This window comes from Dothidotthia symphoricarpi (genome assembly GCF_010015815.1).
Source record: "Dothidotthia symphoricarpi CBS 119687 unplaced genomic scaffold P153scaffold_8, whole genome shotgun sequence".
Classification (NCBI taxonomy): domain Eukaryota; kingdom Fungi; phylum Ascomycota; class Dothideomycetes; order Pleosporales; family Dothidotthiaceae; genus Dothidotthia; species Dothidotthia symphoricarpi.
The window spans coordinates 59,302-74,347 of record NW_022985015.1 but is presented as its reverse complement, the minus strand read 5'-3'; the positions used below and the strand labels follow the sequence as shown (position 1 = coordinate 74,347).

The window sequence follows — 15,046 nt, the reverse complement described above, 5'->3', positions numbered from 1 at the left end:
AGATAAAGGTAAGATACTTACTTAGTAAAAAAAGAGTTATAAAGCTATATTAGTACTTAATTTAAAGAATATAATAAGAAGTAGAAATATACTTAAAGGTAGCTAGATAAATAAAGCTTACTTAATAGAGTAACTTTTAGTAAAGAATACTAAAGGCTAGATTTAGTTAAATCTTATTATTATTAATAGTACTAGGAATTCTTTTAGCCTACCTAAAATAGCAAAGCTAGAGGAATAAAAAAAGAAGAAAGAGATAAAGCTGTAATTAAAGTATAGTAATAGGTAAAATATTAAAATATTATAATAAGCGTAGGCGTTAAAGTTATAAAGTTATTTAGATTATTTAAATAAACTTTAAAGTTTAAAGTTTTTAAAGTTTTTAGCACTATACTAGTAACTTAGTATTACTTAATTAGGTAAAACGCTACTATAATTTAGTACTACTTATTATATTAGTAAAGAATTAAAAGGATTTTAAAGCTTACTCTATAGTATTTACTACTATTACTTATATTTACTTTTTATTACTAAGCTTTATAAATTTACTACCTATATATATATTTTTTAAAATACTTAGCTAAAACTTAAGACTTATAAAATATAGCTTTAATTATAGGTATAACCTTAATATTTAAATGCTATATCTTATACAGTACTAAGTAGCTAAGCTATATATATAAGCTATACTACGTAACTAATATTACGTTATATACTAAAAATTAAAAAAAACTTAAGTTTAATATATATTAACTCTAAATTTAAGCTTAAAATATATATTTTAAGAGCTATAGTTTAGTTATTAAGCTAGAATTAAAAGGAGTAATAATTATTTGTATGTATAGTAAGGTAAACGCAGTATTTAAGTATTTACACTAGCTCTAGTTCCTGAAAACCTATGTCTAGCAGTAAACGAAAGAGTAGGAGTTTTACGGTAGGCTGCCAGCAATCTTCACTCACGTCGCCCCAACACTCCCACCTAGTGTACTTCTCGACCCCGGACCGCATACGCTATGAGCGATATTGGCTCTGGTAGAATCGTCGACCGTATATCTCCACGCCGCTAAACCTCCATCTCCGCACTGTGCGCCCAGGCAGTCGCAAAGAGAATATGGCCGGCGCGCGAGGGAGACTCCACAAGAAAACAACGGCCGCGGCTACTCCACGACGATCATCGCGAAGAACAAAGGCGGCGCAGCAAGATGAAGAAGTCCCAGATGTCTACCGTGAGATGCTGTACGAGGAGCGCGCATCCAAAACTGGCAGCGTAGACGATGATTCGAGGCCGCTGAAGAAGAGGAAGACTGCACCATCACAAAGAGCAATAAGTCCTGTGTCTCCACCTTTGGAAGTAGAGCCCTCCAGAGACCCTGTGTCCACCGTGTCGTCGCCAGCGCCAGCGCCATCGCCAGTCAAGGCCTCGTCACAGCTACCGTCGCACACTCGCGCACAGGCAACTGCCACCAGCGAGGTCGATCTTGACGAGGAACCACATACCAGCGGTCGTGTGAAACAAACCATTATAGACTCGGACGAGTCAGACGACAGTGATGTCGAGTGGGAAAATGCGCTTGGGGACGGTGAAGATAGCGACGATCAGGATGATGGAGAAGACGCGGCACCTGAGATTGGCGATATCAGCATCACGATAGGAGGCAACAAGAGCATAGAAAATGAATCCAAGAGGAAAGTTCGTCGACGGGCAATTACGTCCGTCGACAAGAAGCGACGTCTGGATATCCACAAAATGCACGTCTTATGCCTACTCTACCATGTCCACCGAAGAAATGTCTGGTGCAACGATGGGAGGGTGCAGTCCGCGCTACGAAAACTGGTGCCTCCGAAGACTCTAGCAAATCTCGTACCCAACCCCGACTTTACACAATACCAGACATCGAAACGTTTTGTCGAGGGTATGAACGAGCTGAAAATACTGTGGTCAAAACGATTCAAGGCTACTGCTCAGGGTATGTACAAGCCACGGTGGGCAGAAGCAGATACAGAAGCTCGTCCATTCTCTGACTTTGACGAGCTCGACGACCCCATGGACAGGGACGACTTTCGTAAGGCTGCACACACATTGCGAGGCTCGCAAGACGTTGGAGCTCAGCTATTCTGTGCTCTCCTTCGTACTATCGGCGTAGAAGCCAGGCTTGTGTGTTCACTACAACCTCTACCTTTTGCGTCTGCAGCCCAGCCCACCACACCGTTGAAACCAACTTCTCACAAGAACACCATAATCGTAGATCCATACAACAATAGGGAAAGTTCGACGCCCTCCAAACCCAAACCATCGGGTCCATCTCGGCCCAAGAAACTCTCCCGGCTGGAACGCATCATGGGCGAGCGACACCCTGTTCTGCATAACACAGGCACAGCTCCAAAGAAGCAAAAGGCTTTCCACAGCCCGTACCCGGTCTACTGGGTTGAAGCATTCAACTCTGCACATCAGAAGTGGGTGCCGATCGACCCGCTATCAACATTCACCGTCAACGCACCCGAGAAGTTGGAACCCCCTCTCAGCTTCGCCCAAAACAGCCTCACATACGCCATCGCATTCGAAGACGACTACGCCGCAAAAGACATCACACGACGCTACGCCAAAGCGTACAACGCAAAGACGCGCAAATTTCGTGTTGAATGCACCTCCGACGGCGACAAATGGTGGAAGCGAACAATGAAGTTCTTCAAACGCTCGCTCAAGCTCGACCGCGACCAAGTCGAAGACGCCGCACTATCTCGTAAGGAAGCCGCAGAAGGCATACCAAAGAGCGTGCAAGACTTCAAAGGCCACCCCGTCTACGTCCTCGAGCGCCACCTCCGCCACAACGAAGTCATCCACCCCTTGAACCAAGTCGGAAAAGTAAACTGCGGCACCGCCATGACCCCCAAAATGGAGCCCATCTACCGCCGCAAAGACGTCCACATCGTCCGCAGCGCAGACAAATGGTACCGACTAGGTCGCGACGTGCAAGGCGGCGAACAACCCCTCAAACACGCAAAGCCCAAGAAAGGCCGTCGACCCTCCATCAGCATCGGCATGCCCATCGACCCCGACGACGATGAGCAAGAAGACGACCTCGGCACCCCCCTCTACGCACACTTCCAAACAACCCTCTACACCCCTCCCCCCGTCGTCAACGGCCGCGTCCCCCGCAACGCTTACGGAAACCTCGACCTCTACGTCCCCTCCATGTGCCCCCCCGGCGGCACGCATCTGCGCCACAAACTCGCCGCAAAAGCCTCGCGCATCGTAGGCGTCGACTGCGCAGACGCCGTAACAGGCTTCTCGTTCAAAGGCCGCCACGGCACGGCCGTCATCCAAGGCGTTGTCGTTGCCGCCGAATTCTCAGACGCTGTCCAAGCCGTCATCGAGGGGCTGGAGTATGAGGTCGAAGCCGCGGAACTGGCTGCTCGCAGTGCTGAGGCGGTGAGGTTGTGGCGCCGCTTTTTCCTTGGTCTGAGGATTGCGCAGCGCGTTAATGCAATGGTTATTGATGGGGAGCGCGGGCCGGGCGGGGATGTGCAGGGTGCTATTACGAGGGAGGATAGGGCGCTCGCGGAGGCGGAGATGGCGGGGGGGTTTTTCCCCGAGGATGCGGAAAGAGAGTTTCCTGTTGCTTTTGCTGGGGGTTTTGCGCCCCATGCTGCGGTTGAGCATGCAGATGCGGATGACGCTGGGGGTGGTGGTTTCCTCCCTGAATCCTCACCCAACCCCGAAGACGAAGACGAAGATGAAGAGCAATCCGAACCCGAACGCAGAGAAGTGCATGCGGAGAGACGCGTACCCGCACTCCCCCGCGAACATAGCTTCGAAAGCTCGATCCTGGACGCGCATGTCTTTCGTGTGCCGCGGCGGATGGGGCGGGGCAGTGAGGTTGTTGTTGAGGAGGACGAAGACGAAGATGATGGGGAGGATTCGTTTGAGAGTGATTTCTCGGATGGTGATGTACCGCTACCTCTGGGAGATGGTGGTCAGAGTAAGGAGGGTGGTGGGGAAGGGATAGAAGAGGGGATGGAAGAAGAAACGGGAGGGGGAGACGGAGAGGGGGATGTTGATATGGTGGATGTAACAGCACCACTACCGTCACCAGCACCAGCACCGCCATCCCCTCCATCGTCAGCGTCAGCATCAGCATCAGACACAAACTCCCTCCCGCTCGAGGACCCCGAGGACGAAGACGCCGACCCAGATTGGCTTGTAGACGCCACATAGCACATATATCACCATATAGCCAAACCACTCAATACAACCTCGCACATCACATTCATCCCACCACTATGAACCCTCCTTCCCCTTCAACAGCTCATCCAGCCCCCCCACCCCGCCCTCAAACCCCCCAACATCATACTCCTCAGGATACCGCTCAATTATATCCCTCAACTCACTTATATGCGCCCGCTGCTCCTCCGTAACCTCCGCCCAAACGCCCTCAAACGCATTCTTTAGACTAGGTTTCCCCACTTTCTCCGCGCGCTCAAACGCGCTTAGCACTTCCTTGCGCAGCGCACTGCGTAACGCCTTGTCTTTAGCGTCGTCCCACAAGTGGTTGAGTTCGAGGTACTTGCGCAGCCGTGTGATGGGATTATCGCGGCGTTTCCAGTCCTCTACTTCGACGCGCTGGCGGTATGCGAACGAGTCGTCCGAGGTGCTATGGTGGCCGACGCGGTAGGCCATCATTTCTATGAGGAGGGGACGGCCGCCATCCTGTAGGGCGAGGGAGCGCGCGGATTTAATAGCGCGACGGACGGCGAAGATGTCGTTTCCGTCGACGCGCAGGGTGGCGATTCCATAGCCCGCGCCGCGACTCGCGATGCCGTCGCCGCGGTATTGGTCGCTTGTGGGTGTCGAGATGGCGTAGCCGTTGTTGCGGCAGATGAAGATGGCGGGGACTTGGCGGGTGGCGGCGATGTTGAGGGCGGCGTGGAAGTCGCCCTCGCTGGCTGCGCCTTCGCCGAAGAAGCAGACTGCGATGCGGGGCTCGACGGCGGGGTTCTGCATGTTTTGCAGTTTGAGGGCGTAGGCGGCTCCCGCGGCGTGGGGGATTTGCGTCGCGAGTGTGGAGGAGATGGTGTGGATGTTTAGCTCTCTGCTGCCGTAGTGTACGGGCATGTTGCGGCCTAGGCCGTTGTCTTTGGCGTTCGCGAAGAGCTGGTTCATGAAGTCGTCTAGTGTGAAGCCGCGTTGCATGTAGACGCCGCATTCGCGGTATTGGCAGAAGATCACGTCGGCGGGGGAGAGGGCGCTGGCGGAGCCGATGGATATGCCTTCTTCGCCGGCGGAGACCTGGGGGTGTTAACGATGATGTACAGATTGGGAGGGAGTGGATATACCATGTAGAAGCTCAGTCGTCCCTGTCGCTGGGCCTCGAACATGAGGAGGTCCATGATGCTCACTGTGTCTGTCAGTCATGCAGTGTGAAGATACAGTCGAATAAACCAACATTTGACCATGTTTTTGTACAAGGCCAGCGCCTCTTCATCGGTAGTGTCGACGCCAATCTCTTTGTCCAGTATCTCCCCATACTGGTTCATGACGCGGTACGTAGAGATGGCCTTATTGGTCGCCGGCTGCAGGAAGTCGAGTGTGTCGGTGAACTCGCTGTTCAACGCGCCAGGGAAGAGAACTCTACCTCATCTATCAGCATCTGTATGTACAACAACTTCATCTTGGTGCATACTTCTCAGCAGTCGGCGTCGACGCAACGCCTCGGCATATCTGCCATACAGGCGTCACCCTCGCACAGCCATTCAGTCTCGACGACGCCTTCAAAAGCCCCTGAGACCGTAGTCTCCGCGACGCATAGCGAAAAGACATTTTAGCAATACCAGGCCCATCGCTAAGTGCGGGCGGCGCGGGTATTTGATCTCAGATGCTCGCAAAGTCCGGGGTAGTGAACGGGGGAGTGAGCCGACGTTGGCCGTGCATCAGCCGCACCCCAGACGGGGACCGTGCGCAGAATAATTATAGACAGACGTCAGCACGTGCTAGCGTGCCTCGAGCACATTCACGCCAAGCTCTCTCATCTGGACGGCGACAATTCACCCCCACATCGCATAACCATGCAGACGACACGGTCACGAGCTGCGCGCCAATTGCTGCAGAAGAGTAGGAGGGGTGTGGGTGCAAGGGAGTCGTACCGCTGTTTCTCCTGCACAGCACCCACGCAGCAGGCGACGCCGCCGCCGAAATCTCCGCAAGATGGACCTGGAGGGACGACGCACTTTGGCTTCGAGACGGTTGCCGAGGCGCTGAAAGAGCAGCGAGGTAATTACCCCCCTCGACCTCCCCACACCATCCACCCCATCATCTAACAAAATCTAGTGAAAAACGTCTTCTCCTCCGTCGCCTCCTCCTACGACTCCATGAACGACTTCATGTCCCTCGGCATCCACCGCCTCTGGAAAGACCACTTCGTGCGGTCTCTAAACCCCGGCCGACACCCCCTCAGCACACCCCCCTCTACCTCCACCTCATCCCCCAACCACCAACCAGGCTGGAACATCCTCGACATCGCCGGCGGCACCGGCGACATCGCCTTCCGCATGCTCGACCACGCCTCCACCACCAACCACGACGCCCACACCCGCGTCACAGTCGCAGACATAAACCCCTCCATGCTCCTCGAAGGCCGCAAGCGCTCCCTCACCACCCCCTACGCCCACTCCCCGCGCCTCGACTTCATCGAAGCCAACGCCGAAGACCTCCACATGATACCCTCCGCCTCCATCGACCTCTACACCGTCGCCTTCGGCATCCGAAACTTCACACACAAGGACGTCGCACTTCGAGAAGCGTTCCGCGTCCTGAAACCCGGCGGCGTATTCGCATGCCTCGAGTTCAGCAAGGTGAATAACCCGCTGTTTGACGCGGTGTATCAGCGGTGGAGTTTCGGCGCTATTCCGCTTATTGGCCAGATGGTTGCGGGCGATCGCGATAGCTATCAGTATCTTGTTGAGAGTATTGCGAGGTTTCCGAGTCAGGCCGAGTTTAGGGGGATGATTGAGGATGCGGGGTTTCTTGTGCCGGGGAAGGGGTGGGAGGATTTGACGGGCGGGATTGCGGCGGTGCATAGGGGTGTTAAGCCGTTGTAGATGGGGGGTTTGTGGGTTGTGTATGTATGTATGTGTAGGTGAGATGTGTAATGATTTTATGTGGTGTGGATGTTTATATGAGGTCGCTGCACTAAACCAACCCAACCTAACATACAAAACTCAACACCACATGCTTGTAGACGCATACCAACACCTCCTCCGCCGTTCAAGTCCTTTCACAATCCATGTAGTTGTCGACGCTCTCCTTCACCGCATCTTCACTCCGCATATTCGCCAAAATTGCCCAGTGAATCTTCATCGGTTACTCATTGCTCTGTTCTGTTCTGTTCTGTTCCGCTAATCTATTAGAAGATCGTTTTGTTGGTGCTGTGTTTTCGCCTTGTTTGCGTACATACCTAAAAACTGTGGAGCGATAAGTGATGTGTTTACTTCCCTCTCTGTAGCTTGTGTTTCCACGGTGCGCGATTGTAGAGTTGTCCTTGTACATATCATGATCGTCATCTGTGCATATGTGCAAGAGGTGGGGATTTAGCTAATACATCTATATCACCAAAGCATCCAACTTGGCTATCTTTTCTTTTTTCTTAGGATGGGGTGGGATTTAGCTGAAGTATATTCGTCTAGATGAGTATTGGTAGATGAACAGTGAAAGAGATATATAAATACAACCCACACATTCTAAGTAATTGTACAACATTAAACCCGTGGAGCAGGTGTAGGAGTAGGCGACTGAACAGCCGCAGCCCCATCTTTCCGCGCCCCACCTCCCCTGGCACCACCCCTGCCTATCCGGCCTCCCCTCCCTCTCCCTCTCCCCCCTCTATCACCCCCATCCTGCTTAGCCGTCGACTTTTGCGCATTCACAACCGGCGCTGGACTCGCATCCACCTTCTTCTCCTTCCCCTCGCCCTTCCCCTCACCATCCTTCTTCCCCCTCCCCCTCGCCCTCCCCTTCCCCGCACCTCTCCCTCTCCCCCTCCCAGACCTCTCCTGCACCCGCCTAACCTCCTCCTCCTCCCTCATCGCCCTGCGACTCTCCTCATCCCACCACGCCTGAAACTCCTGCTCCTGCTGGATCTCCATCAGACTCCTCTTCGCCGCGGCATCGCGAATCGACACCTTCTCGGCTTCCTGCAGCGACAGGATCTCCATGATGCTGAGGTGCTGGCTGGGCGATGTGAGTGAGGTTGAGGGCTTGGGGATGTGGCGGACTGAGCGTGGGGTGGGGATTGGGGTCGTGGAGACGGACATGCCGCGTTCTGAGGCTGAGGGGCGCGGGGGCGATGCTGGGGTGTCTTTTTGTTGGGGGGTGGTGGAGCTTTTTCGCGCGACGGTTTGGCGCATGGTGAGGTGGGGGGTGCTTGATGCTCGGGGGGGTTGTGGTTGTTGCTGGGGTTGTGGCGATGGGGCTGGTTTAGGGGAAGGTTGCACGATGGGAGCGTTGCTGGGCTTGCGTTGAGCGGCGGCGGCTTGCCAGGGAGATACAACGGGGGGTGTTGGCTGCGGGGATTCTATCGGCGTTCCCAGCTGCTGGGCTTGTTGCAGGCGCTTACGCTCCTTTTGCGACATCTTGCTGTGCGAGGAACTCGCGGCTTTTTGCTCGCTCTCGCTCCGCGTCAGGCCCAGAGTTAGGTTCGACGGCTTGTCGCTTGAGGTCTGGCTCATGATGTCTTTGAGGTCCAGCTTTGCACTCGCTAAGGGTGTGGCGCCCCATGGTCGATCTAGTGTCCTCGTCTCTTGCACGGCGGGCGATTGGAGAGGAGTGAACTTGACGGGAAGGTTATCCTCCTCACCAAGACTATGAGGCGACAACTGGCTTTGCCGACGGACTGACGACCAGGGAGATTCCGGAGCCGTGAGCTCATCGTCTTTCGATTCCGTGAATCGTTCTTTGAATTTCGGGGGCTTGATCTTCTTCAATAAACCGCCATCACCATCATCGTCTTCCCCTTCAGACATCTCAAACATGAGGTCTTGGACCGACTGTCTACTCTTGAGCTGCGGTGTTAGCGCTGGGCTGCTGGGCTCGATCCTGCCGACTTCTTTCGATGCTCTCCTTCGCGTGCGTTGGCGGAGGGGCGAAGTGGACGCTTCTTCCAGGCTTTGCGCCCTGAAAGATCCAAACAGGCCGTCACCATCTGCGTATTTGTTGGAGAGTACGATGGCGTCAATCTTAGCACGCTTGCCTCGCTCAATGCGCTCAGCGAGCTCCGGATATCGGTCAAATAGAAGTGCTTCTGCACGCCCACTCCTGGCGAAGGGCAGATATGCAAGCTGGTTATCGCGAGCAACCTGATTGAGCTCCAATAAAAGATCCTCATCCAGCTCGTCGAGAGATCTATATACATTAGTAAAGTGGATACATTATGGTGACGAAACTTACCCATTCTGCATCACTGCCTCCAAGCTGAGACAGACATACTCCAGCGCTGCATCTTTGAACTCGGCAACCGAGCTCGGTGCAACTGCTGTGAGGAGAGAGCACACGTTCCTGGCGTTGACTGTAATACTGTAAGCTTGGCCCAACAGCACGAGTAAGAATACACACCATAGCGACCAATCAACCTCTGACAAATTTGTGAAAGACGGTCAAGCATCAGCTCGTTTGCCACGGACATGACGTCCATTACATGATCAAGGAGTTCATCCAACGCAAGCAGATCATTGAGGTCCTCACTTGTAACATCATCGAAGATCTCTTCCCCAGCGTCGGCGTAAAGATGACGAACAACGAGTTCGAATAGATGTGTTTCCACATGCGTCAGGTCGATTCGTACGAGCGAAGACTCCTCCGTACGTCTCCCGGAAAGCCATTGGCCTCCGGCACGACCTCGGAAGAGACCCTCAAAGAAGGGACAGCGTTGACAGATGATGTCCGAGTGAAGAAGCATCTCGCCGTCTGCAAGATCGACGATTACGTCCCCACTTTCAAAGAACGTTCGATCTTTGATGGCGAGTTCCAGATCCATGTGAAGAGACCTTCGCGGATTGACCATCTGGCGCACGGCCGGCTCAAGCTGTCGCAGCTCCAGTTGAGAAGCGACCTTCATCAATTCAGTTCGCACAGAGCGGTATCTGTACGCCAAAGTAGGGTAGTGCCGAGTGACGTTCCAGAAATCAACGACTTGATCAGTGTAAATATACAAAACCAAGTTGAAGATGGTAAGGAAGTCCAAGCCGTGGAAGAGTACCAACAACTTTTCGCCGTCTTGCTTGATGGTCAACAAATCAGGTATGATATGCTCGGAGCCATGTGCATGGAAATTGATTATCGCATCCCGGAACACTCTGGTACGTCCAGCAAGAATGAACTCGTGAATGGGGATGCGGATGTCAGAGAGTGTAGTCCCAACTTCCACATTATACGTGCGTTCCGAAGATGTCGATGATCGTTGCAAAATCTCAGCGACTTCCTTCTCCAAGTCTCTCGATTTCAGCGTACGTTTGCGGAGAGCTTGCGCATCTGGCGACCGATTCCAATACCTGGGGACAGGCTCTTCGTCATCGGACGTCTCTTCATAATTTGTCAAGTCGTAGAAGGAAAGTAGTGGCGCAAGATCGTCCCAAAGACCTATTTCATCTACACCAATCTGGTCTCTCGTCACGTTGCAGTCCTTGCGCACGGCTGCATAAGCCCCAAATGCAGAAGCTCGAACGGCGATGACGCGAGTCAGACCAGACACGCGCTGGAACTTGTAGTCTTTTGGTCTTGTCTCTGAAGCGCCTGTGCTGGTCGCGTTCTTGATCGTCACTCGTTTGGTTCGTCTCCACACACTGCCAACGTCGGTGGTCAGAATGATCGATCCGTCCTGATCAACGTCAACATCTCTTGCTGCCATTTGACTCTTCTTCGAGGACCATATGCGATAAGGCGCGGACAAAGCTCCACGAATCTGCTTTGGGTTGGTCGTCGAGGCACTGACGTCTTGTGTCCCTTCCAACCGTCGGTTGACTGTGACAGTAAACACTTCGCCAGACGTGGTCAACGCGCAGATGGTGTCGCCACCAGAAGTAATCTTCTTGACTTTGTTCGGCGTTGTGTCGTACTTCGTTGTCAGCCAACTTTCCTTCAGGAAATGACTTGTGAACCCGTCCAGGGGAAAGCTGATCTTCGAGTAACCATAATTTGCGAAGACCCAGACATCGCGATTCTCCAAGAGACATATAGAAGCGCCGTCGATTGCTGATACCGAAGCGATGGATGAGGAGAACAAAGAGGCTGCGATCTTCCGGGGAATGATTTGCATTTCGAGGGACCGGGCGTCTGAATCGACAATGCCAAGTTGGCCTTCATTCTTGCCAAAAGTGTATAGAGACGTTGTAGTATGTACGACTGAATGGATTCGGGACGCCGCAATGCCTACCACGAGTTCGCGCTTCAAGGGCCCAAAGATCTGTCGAGGGAGCGTTGAGATAGGGTCGTCATCTTTCAATACTGGTTTCGGAAGAGTGTAACCCAGCTGACCAAACGCGTTGTTCCCCCACGAAAAAACCTCTCCCTCGTCGGTGATAGCCAGTGTATGATTTTGGCCAAGGGCAACTGCAGCAGTCTTTTTCTGGCCCATTCCACCGCCTTCAATGCAGGTAAATTGATACCGAGTAGTCTCGTTGCCCGTTCCCAGTCGACCTCCAGGACCATGACCGCACATGTAAAGATTCGACACAGGATCTGCCGTCAAAACAGCAGTATGCAACTTTGACATCTGCACGTCTTGAATGACGATGGGGATGTTGCGAATGTGAGTGGGCAAATCCACTGTAACCTTGGGTAGCGTTGGACCGGAATCTTGTGGAGGTAAGCCCATCGCAGCCCAGTATTGATTCTGTCTTGCTCGATGCTCTCTGTAAAACCTCTGGAGGAGGTGATCCGGCCTTCGCAGAATGATGCGCTCAGGGAATTGGCGGTCATCTTCGTCACCGAAGCCTAGTGTCACGTTCTTGTTGCTGCCAAAGGTATACACCTCGTCGCCTCCAAGCAAGACCGTCGGAGTGATCAGTTGCCTGCGCATCTCGTCGTCTGCGTCACCACTGTCGCCATGCGCCATTTCATCGTCCGAGTCCGAGTCCGTCATAGGCGCCTCATCCGGTCGAAGAGTGCGGTCTTTGATCGTCATCGCAAACAAATCGAGAGGACCATAACCCTCGTTATCCTTAATCCTAACCAGACCTCGTGCATGCTGATTAAAGCCACCAGACCCCTGGCCAAGAACGTCCTGTGCGTCGCGATTCAGGATGGATCGCGCAACTGCAATATTCCCGAAGTAGAATGCTCTATGTAGTGGGGTCCAGCCGTTTTCCGCGTCCTGGATGTACAGATCTGTCCACGGGTGTTCGAGGAGAGCTTGCGCAAATTCGACGGCATTCTCAGACGTCGATGATGCGGCATGATGCAAGATGGTCATCCCCGCTGCGTCGCGACTGTTGATGTCGGTCCGCGTTAGAGAAACACCAGCACCAATCGTCCTTCGACTTTTGGCGCTCTGCATCGGCGAGGCGTTATAGCTGCCAGGGCTGCTGTTCACCGCCGGGGCATGCCCTCCACTCTGCCAGCCTGCCAACCCTTTTTGTGTTCCCGCACGGAACGTATGCGAGGTGGATGTGAGGACATGTCGGAAATTGTCGACATCATCTTCGAGGAAGTATTTCCAGAGGTAGCCGCTCATGTGCTGGATATGTTCGGGAGTATCCTGGGCTTCTACAAGTAGCACCTCGCTATGACCTTGAAGATCAAAGCTTGTTTAAAGGCGCTGGTTGTGAAGCGGGGACGACTCCAAAGGAGAGGGGCGCCGTGCACGATTGCGGGCGATTTGTTTACTGCTCGACCTGATGGTTGCGAGTGTGCAGAGTATAACTGTGTGTGCGGCGTTGTATAATTCGAATGTGAAGTGCGCTCGACGGGGTAGAAGCGAGGTGGCGATGGGATGTGGTTGTTGGTGGGTATCGTGGTCGTGAGATGAATAGAGGGGCAAACGGGTCGCGGCTCGGATGGAAGGTTCGCAAGGTTTACGCGACTGCTCAGAATTAATCAGCGAAAAGGCGCGGTCGCTGTGTGCTGCTCTCGGTGGCGAAGGGTGCGGCGTATCTAGGTGTCAAGATCGATGACGAAGCTCGGGATGAGGGGATGGGAAATTGCAAGGCGCGTTTGCTTGTCGCGAGGGTCAATGTGAGTCAGAACAAATCTATTGTACCTGCCGATGCTTCGAAGAGAGAAGAACAGAAGTTAGTTATGTTTGCTGATGGCTGGTGAGCATGTAGAGCAAGGTGGGATGTCTCCTCGACTCATCACCACAGCCAATGAGAAGTGCACGACCTCCTTCCATGACTTTCCGGAGGTCAACATCACTACGCTGGAGCGATCATGTAACAACGGTGCTATGGTCATAGGTACGCAGGACCTCGGATGATATAAAGGCTGTATCGAGGAGCAGTAGTAGCAGCTATGCTTGGAAAGCCATTGTGTATAAGTACTCTATGATTGGCGGTGAGTGATGAGTACGGGAGGGAGCAAAGATCTAGGGCTTGGCGTGATGGAAAGTCACTGCTGTCATTTCTGAGCGCGGAATGACGAAAGACAGTCTTCAGAATCCATACATGGCCAATGTTGCCAGCATCTCGCGTCAAGACGCAGCTTCTCCCGACTCTCGCGCACTGCCAGCGAGAGGCTCTGTGGAACGTGGCAATCGCCAAATATGCACTCTGTTCATGATTTACCAAGAGCTTGTGCACGCAGACTCTCATCCGGTCTCTACAAGATGATCCAAAGACTAGTTGCCAATCCTTGAACCTGGTACCAGTCTACATAAGCGTCAACTGCATGCAAACAGGTGGATAATACGTGTCGCATGTACAGCGCTCCTCGCAATGGGTAGATATAGACGCCAACCGCAGAGATTGTTGCTTTTTCATGATAAGACGCACTCCTCGGAGCGATAATGATGCAAGAAGCCAGTTGAAGGAGGCCATGTCACTGACCGCCAGCATGTTGAGCTGATGCTGTACAACGGACGTATCTGTCCACGCGGAGGTTGGGCTGCCCAGAGGCACGACAAAGGCGGTGATAGCAGTTACACGGGGAGCTTAGGGTGAATCGTGTGCTACCGGCCAACGCTCGCTGCGGAGCCTCGACGGGTTGAGGCTGTAAAAATAAAAAGGTGAAGCGTCGAATGACGCACGGCTGGCAAATGGCGTGCAATGTCGCGGGGATGACGGGCGAGGATTCACCAGTAGCTAGTGCCAGTGCGCAGTTGCGGGGACAACGGCTGTAAGTTGCGCGTCCCGATGCAGCACATCAGCTCGATTGACGTGCTCGGAGGTGGATGGAGCTTGAAGCTCATCGCCGGAGCTGGGGAATGGTGTTCTCCAAGCCGTTAGCGGCGCACGCTCGAGCGTTGTGAGGCTGCAACTCCACAGCTCCAAGCAGACGTCAGTCAGGCTTGCTCCACAAGCAGAACAGCTCCATTTGCGCCAGAGCATCGACGGAGCACGAAACCGTCGAGGTACATGCAGCCCTCGACGCCCTGGCCACGTTTGCTCCTCTCTTCTGCGTGGCTGCTGTGTCGTCCCTTGGCCTGTCCAGACTGGAGCTATCTGCTATCAGCGAAGCGTCATCCGGAACAGTCACAAGATCGGGGCTCAACGGTCCTTGACTCAGCCCTCAGCTTGCCGGGCCTCTCTTGACCCATCCAGTGTGCTGTGTATCGAGTCTGTATCCCAGTGCATCTCGGCCTGCATCGAGACACTTATTTCAGCCTTATCTCCGCGCGCCTGAGGCTCCGCTGCATCGCCGCTCTTCACCCTACTCGTATAAGCCTGGATATCACTGCTGTTGCCTGAGTGCGCCCACACCCTCGAGACATTCCCCGCGCGTGGACCATTGGGGTACTTGTCCTGACTGCTTCCTGCTCAGCCGACTGAACTCGTGATGGCTTTCATCACTCGCCTCTTTCCGCCGCAACGATAATCGCCCTAGACACCCGCACTTGATCACAGACAC

The 15,046-nt window shown here is 53.3% G+C and overlaps 4 protein-coding genes across 4 annotated transcripts; 2 read left to right on the top strand and 2 right to left on the bottom strand.

The window, feature by feature from the left end:
• Positions 1-947: 947 nt before the first annotated feature.
• On the top strand, positions 948-4,311 carry P153DRAFT_365836 (Rad4-domain-containing protein). Its single transcript, XM_033667906.1, has one exon. It carries the CDS (start codon positions 1,109-1,111, stop codon positions 4,211-4,213), a length of 3,105 nt encoding a protein of 1,034 aa, XP_033524585.1. The 5' UTR covers positions 948-1,108; the 3' UTR covers positions 4,214-4,311.
• P153DRAFT_395632 (thiamine diphosphate-binding protein) lies at positions 4,277-5,851 on the bottom strand (the record flags this gene model as incomplete). The annotated part of the gene is made up of 4 exons (XM_033671417.1): positions 5,679-5,851; positions 5,442-5,626; positions 5,332-5,393; positions 4,277-5,284 (listed from the first exon to the last, which is right to left on the bottom strand). Exons 1-4 carry the CDS (start codon positions 5,813-5,815, stop codon positions 4,277-4,279), a joined length of 1,392 nt encoding a protein of 463 aa, XP_033524584.1. The 5' UTR covers positions 5,816-5,851.
• A 209-nt stretch (positions 5,852-6,060) lies between these two features.
• On the top strand, positions 6,061-7,092 carry P153DRAFT_374998 (UbiE/COQ5 methyltransferase; the record flags this gene model as incomplete). Its single annotated transcript, XM_033669554.1, has 2 exons — positions 6,061-6,265; positions 6,323-7,092. The coding sequence occupies 2 exons, from the start codon at positions 6,061-6,063 to the stop codon at positions 7,090-7,092; spliced, it is 975 nt and encodes a 324-aa protein (XP_033524583.1).
• A 657-nt stretch (positions 7,093-7,749) lies between these two features.
• On the bottom strand, positions 7,750-12,716 carry P153DRAFT_288458 (uncharacterized protein; the record flags this gene model as incomplete). The annotated part of the gene is made up of 3 exons (XM_033663597.1): positions 7,750-9,391; positions 9,437-9,554; positions 9,602-12,716. 3 exons carry the CDS (start codon positions 12,714-12,716, stop codon positions 7,750-7,752), a joined length of 4,875 nt encoding a protein of 1,624 aa, XP_033524582.1.
• Between the last annotated feature and the right edge of the window lie 2,330 nt (positions 12,717-15,046).